This window comes from Oryctolagus cuniculus, chromosome 12 (genome assembly GCF_051225735.1).
Source record: "Oryctolagus cuniculus isolate XC-2025 breed Fujian yellow rabbit chromosome 12, ASM5122573v1, whole genome shotgun sequence".
Lineage (NCBI taxonomy): Eukaryota > Metazoa > Chordata > Mammalia > Lagomorpha > Leporidae > Oryctolagus > Oryctolagus cuniculus.
The window spans coordinates 53,482,828-53,489,766 of record NC_142878.1 but is presented as its reverse complement, the minus strand read 5'-3'; the positions used below and the strand labels follow the sequence as shown (position 1 = coordinate 53,489,766).

At 42.7% G+C, this 6,939-nt stretch overlaps 1 protein-coding gene across 1 annotated transcript; it reads right to left on the bottom strand.

Annotated features, from left to right (window-relative positions):
- Positions 1-2,484, bottom strand: OR4E1 (olfactory receptor family 4 subfamily E member 1). Its single transcript, XM_002718054.4, has 2 exons — positions 2,473-2,484; positions 1-951 (listed from the first exon to the last, which is right to left on the bottom strand). The coding sequence occupies exons 1-2, from the start codon at positions 2,482-2,484 to the stop codon at positions 1-3; spliced, it is 963 nt and encodes a 320-aa protein (XP_002718100.3).
- Between the last annotated feature and the right edge of the window lie 4,455 nt (positions 2,485-6,939).

Sequence of the window (6,939 nt, the reverse complement as noted above, 5' to 3'; positions counted from 1 at the left end):
TCATTTTTCTGCCTGTCTCTTCTGCCTCCCCATTAACTTGTTCAAAGCATTCTTCATGTCTTCATTCCTAAGGGTATAGATGATGGGGTTCAGCAAAGGGGTGACAGCAGTGAAAAACACAGACACCACCTTGTCTTCTGGGAGGCTGGTGGATGGGCGGGAGTAGATGAAGATGCAATGTCCCAGGAAGAGTGTGACCACAGTGAGGTGGGCAGCACAGGTGGACAGGGCCTTCTGCCTGCCCTCAGAGAGCTGCTGTCTCAGGTTCACCAGGATGACTGCATAGGACACCACTAGAACCACAAAACAGACCACGGAGATCAGCCCGCTGTTGGAGACAATGAGGATCTCAATGATGTGGGTATCTGTGCAGGCCAGTTTGATCACCTGAGGGACATCGCAGAAGAAGTTGTCAATCTCATCAGGACCACAGTAGGGCAGCTTGATGGTGAGGGAGGTGAGGGCTATGGAGTGGATGGTGCCCCCCGTCCACAGGGCCACCGCCAACAGCACACACACCTTCCAGTCCATCACTGTCATGTACTGCAGGGGTTTACAGATGGCCACGTACCGGTCGTAGGCCATGACGGTGAGGAGGAAGATCTCCGTGCAGGCAAAGAGGTGCAGGAAGAACATCTGGGTCACGCAGGCACCAAAGGAGATGAACTTCCCCGCTGACCACGTGTCCACCAGCATCTTGGGAACAGTGACAGTGGAGTGGCAGACGTCGATAAAGGACAGATTGCTGAGGAAAAAGTACATGGGGGTGTGGAGTCTGCGGTCACAGACAATGGTTATGATGATGAGGACGTTCCCCATCAGTGTCAGGACATAGAAAACGAGGAACATGGAGAAGGCAGCCAGCTGCACCTTCTGATTTACAGATAAACCTCTAAGCCGAAAATAGGTCACAAAGGAAGTCTGGTTGAGAAGGAAAGCCTCTTCCATGCTCTCTGTTGGACACACCTGTCAAGAATTAGGGGGAAAAAACTAATATAACACTTAAATATCTGCATCAGTCATTTGGTTGTTTAATTTGATTCTCATCCCTCATTTGAAATCATGCTGGACACAGTATGTTCACACACACATACTTTTGGAATAATAGTATCGAGAATCTAGATTCACTGACATAAAACAACCATGAGGAGGGAGCAACCGAATAAATTACTTCTCCTTGATTGTAATATATTTTTGCTTAGATTTAGGTTACAGATTTTTTACAATAGAAGCAACTAAGGTTCTCCTTACCCTAAAGAAGTTATTTTGCACAAGATCACACAAATCTGGGCCTTGAACATGGTTGCTGACTGCAGTTCTCACTAACCCAACCTGCTTGCTCCCCTGTTGGCTTTGCCATGGTGCCTTGAGACCATAATTTTCCTGATGTAACTTTCAGAGGGCACAGCGGTTTTTACCATGCAGCTAGACAAACGACAATGTGATTTTTTTGAGCAGTCCTTTAGAGGAGGCTGATAACACCCGGGAGGCCTTGGACAATCTGGAGACTATGGAGGGAGGCTTGCCTCTCCTACAGCTCTCAGCTGGGGCAGACTTGCCCATTCTTAAACTGGAGGTCAAGTTCCAGGTAATAGCATCGCTGTCTTCATGAGATTATCTGTAGCCCTTTTCAAAGTCCCATTCTGTTTTCTGACTTGCTGGCCCACAAATAAACAAAAGTGATGTTTTTATTTTCTTTTATGTGGGAAGTGGGTGTAGAGAAGAGGATGGAGGGATGTTGGATAACACAGTGAGAAGGAATGAGTGCTAGTGTTCCACAGTGAAGGGGGTAGATATAGGTTACAAGAATCTGTCATACATTTTATGAAAAACTAGAAGAGAGTGGGGGACAGCGCCGTGGTGCAGTAGGTTAATCCTTCGCCTGCAGTGCCAGCATCTCATATGGGTGCAGGTTCTAGTCCCAGCTGTTCCACTTCCAATCCAGCTCTCTGCTATGGCCTGGGAAAACAGTAGACAATGGCCTAAGTCCTTGGGCCCCTGCACCTACGTGGGAGACCTGGAAGAAGCTCTTGGCTCCTGGCTTTGGATCGGCACAGCTTCGACAATTGCAGCCAATTGGGGAATGAACCAACGGAAGGAAGACCTCTCTCTGTCTCCCTCTCACTGTCTGTAACTCTACCTCTCAAATAAAATAAAATCTTAAAAAAAAACTAGAAGAGAGTAGCTCAAAGGCTCCAAAGAAATGATAAGGAAATGGAAATGTTAATTCTCTTGATTTGATCAGTAATGCTCTATACATGTGTTGACATATAACTTGAACATCATAAATAAGTACAATTGTCACATGCTAATCAAAAAATGTTAAATGGTGAAAAGATACAGCATGACATGCCCTGGAATTAGCCTGTCTATGACCCAAGCATCACTACTATTTTCTAAATTGAGTTTATACATTATATAGAAGCACAGAATATTAGCTGTTAAAGGAACTTGAGACTTTATATAATATACTTTTATTTTCATTTTGCAAATAGAAAACATGAAGAAAAGCAACTGGCTCAAAGTTACACGAAGTTGGAGTTAGGAGATCTAAACCCAGCTCTATTTCCTGGGCCAGCCTTTCTTCTCTACTACCGCTCTGATCTGAATTCTTGATGCATAATTGGAGAGTTAAGCAGAATGTGTTCCAGTGACCTCCTTCTTGCTTCCCTTGGCATCATGAGCCAGCTCAAATGGAGGATCTGTGGGATCTCTCTGTTTTGGGCTTGGTTCCTTCATGGTTCTGCCTCAGTGCACAGCCTTCTAGGGCAGCCCACCCGAGAAGGTTGTTTCTCTTGGTTCCTTGGGCCCTACCATCCTGTGCTGCCTCCTTCCTATCCTGGATCACTGCTGCTGCTTTCATCCCATCCCTCAAGAGCAGGTTCTGCCAGACAGATGAATCAGCTCTACCCTGCTCATGAACAAAGGCCAAAGAAGGCATCTTTTCTGCCCCGTTCTATTTCTTCTCAAATTCCTGGTATCCAGTGCTTTAAGGTGTATAGAGAAACACTATAATGTAGCCATGAGGTAATTTTACTGTTCAGAAATTTTTTTGTAGAGTCTTCACTTAAAACTTTTGCTCCCAAAAAACTATTTTAAGTTTTAATGATTTACATCAGTTTCCATGGTTGCAAAATTAAAGTTGAAGAACTGACCAAGAGTGGAAATTTGAAATTTCTGTTACCCAGGCAGGAGAGGGTGTGCAGATTGAGAACAAGTCTGCAATGAAAACTACTATTCTCACCTCTTGTAATATGGATGCATCTTTTAAACTAAGTCTTTTTCATCATGATTTTTTTTTCTAGGTATGTGGAGCCACAGAAAAATTGCTCTGGAAAATGTAGCTGTGTCCAACTGCAGAAGAAATTTGGTGTTAAGTTTTCAAGTGCACAAAAAGAAAACCTAGTGTCTACTGCGTGCATTTCAGGAAAATGAGTGAGAATGATTAAAAGCAGCATCAACATAAACGTAAAATATATACAAACTTACCTTTAGTTGTTTCTGGTGCTCTGTTTCCAAAAGTTATTGGGCTTTCAGTCCTCTTGTATCAAGAGTGCTATCTTCTAGTAGACATTGTAATTCATTTGAAATTGGACAACTCGACCCCACTTACCTTGATTTTTTCTATTAGGAGGCTGACAGCCTGGAAAGTCCTTTTGGTCTTTTTCACTGATGATAAGTCACAGTAGATGTGTTTGGTGATATTTTCTGGTGAGAGGCACTATTTCAGGATTTATATAAAAGTTGTATTTTTGTATCCATATTATATATTTTTTAAAGATGTCAGAGTATGTGGCTCTTCAATAAGATTTTTCTCTGTTCAAAGATATGGTATAGGAATGGTATTTTTTGTAAGTTTTCAGACTGTAGCAAGGAGTCAAAGGGATTAAAAACCACAACGAACACTTTCAGACTCTGTTAGTTTATCAAGACATTTCTAATAATTTAAACAATCCGTGTGGCTGAAGCTTCCTGTTCTCTTTGTGTCATACTCTTTAGGTGCAAGTTTTGTATGTTAGTTTTAGATGGATTATTGCACCTTTAAGCACGGAGGGGAGTCTGTAGAGAAGCAATCAGCTGGGACTGGCAGCTGTAGGGTTCGTATTGTCGGACCAGAATTATATAGGGTTTATGTCCTTGGGAACTTCTCAGCAATGACATCAGCTTGCCCTAGTCACTAGTTAGAAAAAGTTAACTCTATGGGGACTGAAGTTAGACTTCACAATTGTCAACAAAGAATGTAATGAGAAAGCAGGACTTGTCTAAATCATTTTTTAAAATTTATTTGACAGGTAGAGTTTACAGACAGAGAGAGAGACAGAGAGAAAGGTCTTCCTTCCGTTGGTTCACTCTCCAAATGGCTGCAACGGCCAGAGCTATGCCGATCTGAAGCCAGGAGCCAGGAGTTTCTTCCTAGTCTCCCACAAGGGTGCAAGGGCTCTAAGACTTGGGCCATCCTCCACTGCTATCCCAGGCCACAGCAGAGAGCTGGACTGGAAGAGGAGCAACCGGGACTAGAACCGGCACCCATATGGGATGCTGGCGCTGCAGGTGGAGGATTAACCTAGTGCTCCATGACGCTGGCCCCAAATGTCTAAATCTTTAAAATACATTTAAGGGGCTGGTGCTGTGGCACAGCAGGTTAAAGTCACTGCCTGCAGTGCTGCCATCACATGTGGGTGCTGGTTCCAGTCCCAGATATTCCATTCCTGCTCCAGCTCCCTGATAATGTGCCTGAGAAAGCAGCAGAAGATGGCCCAAGTGCTTGGGGCCCTGAAAGAAGCTCCTGGCTCTTGGCTTCAGCCTGGCTCAGCTCTGGTCAGTGTGGTCATTTCAGGAGTGAACCAGTGGTTCAAAGATACCTCTGTGTGTGTGTGTGTGTGTATGTGTGTATGTGTGTGTCCATGTGTCCTCTCTGTAGCTGCCTTTCAAATAAATAAATCTTAAAAAATACATTTAAATTACAATTAAATGAACTACTACTTGGTGATTACCTACTATGTGCTTAGTATTTGATGATATCCTTTCATATTTTCTTTAATCCATGTAAAAACATACAGATGAAGGAGGGGTAACTATGTTGGGATTTCTTTTTTTTTTTTTTTTAAAGATTTATTTTGAAAGGCAGAATTAGAGAGAGAGAGGTCTTCCATCCACAGGTTCACTCTCCAAATGGCTGCAATGGCCAGGGCTGAGCCAGGGAACGCAGAATCCAGGAGCTTCTTCCAGGTCTCCCATGTGGGTGCAGGGACCCAACCACTTAGGCCATTCTCTGCTGCCTTCCCAGGCACATCAGCAGCAGGGAGCTGGATCAGAAGTGGAGCAGCCGGGATTTGAACTGGCACCCATATGGGATGCTGGTGTTAGAGTCATCAGCATAATACCAGCCCCTAGGTTGAGATTTAAGTTTGAGTAATTAACAGCTTTGACTCTAGAACTAGACTATCTAGGTACTTTCTAGCGTCCTGGATGTGTAAATTTGGGGAAGTTATTTAACCTCTCTGGCCGTCAGTGTCCTCATCTGCAAAAAGTGAGTGGTAGTAAGCTTCCCGAGAACTCTTGAATTCTACGCAAGGTGTGTGGCACTTAATAATTGTGTTACCTATATTAATACAGTCATGTAATACACTATTCAAACAACAACCACTTGCCACCAACTGCTTTCTCTGTGTAGGCACATGAAATTAGTAGTTTTAAGTTGCTGAAAGAGGAATGCAATGGAGAGGGATAAAGATTATACTTTGAATTTCAACAATGAACCGTTGTTTGGGATTGTTAGGATTTCCTCAGTGAAAGAGACGGAGCTAGAAATAAGCCTTACACTGACTCTGCATGCCAGTGTGTAGCAGAGAAGAGGGTAATGGAGGGAGATTGCAAGAGTTAACAAATACGTTGACTTCCAAGACCTTTTGCTTAGCCTTCCTTTCCCCAGATTTCTTGTTGGATTTATTGTCATTGGTCAGAGACCAGTCTTGGCTGCACTTGAGCATCTAGAACTTAAAGATATTATTTCATCAGGGTGGGACTTGTGCTATCACTACAATAACCTTGAAAATCAGGGCACACATTAAGAAGGGAAATACATTGTGCTAATTCTTTGTGTTTTTGGAATTGAAATACTTTTTTCATAGGCATAATATACCAAGGCAATACACAAAATGATATTCAGCTGATCATAGGGCAATTACTATCACCACTATCACTGGAAAAAGGCAAGATTGAGAAACGAATCTTTGATCTCCTTATGTGAGTCTCTCTACTTTCTCCTTATCTCTTGGCAGCTTCCCTCCCTGGCCCACCTCACTTAGGTGTCTTCACTCAAGCTTTTCCTCTGTGAAAGTCTCTTATGTTCCACAGTTGTGTGTTTCTGCTTCCATCTTGGCATATATGAAAGCCATGGTTTTTGCTTGCATAATACTTAAGAGTTGCATAGTTCTTTCACACACATTTTATTTGATCTCTTTGTTACTCCTCCTTCTGGCTGAAAGAAGACAACATCGGTAACAGGACATTTATCTATGACATACATATTGTTATTTTCAAAATTTTGTGGGTCAGAATGTTGTCAAGGGAATGTCATCTATAGTTGGACTAGGGTTGGTCTGTCCTGCACAATTTTATCGCATAATCATTTGAATCCTTTGACATGACAAAAGATTTGCAGGAGCATTTAAGAACATGGGCAGTGTACCCTGGCTTACAGCAACACAGGCAATTACCAGGAACAAAATAATTACTAGTCCTTATAATAAATTCTGATGATCTGGGCTTAACTTATCAAACTCAGGAAAAGCATAACCCAAAGTCCAGCTGATCTTTTCTGGAGAACGTGTGGCTTTTGTGTGTGTGTGTGTGTGTGTGTGTGTGTGGTCACAAATTGTTTCCTTTGACCTGTAGTGTTTTTATAGGTGCATCAAGAAGTATTTGCTATAGCATCAA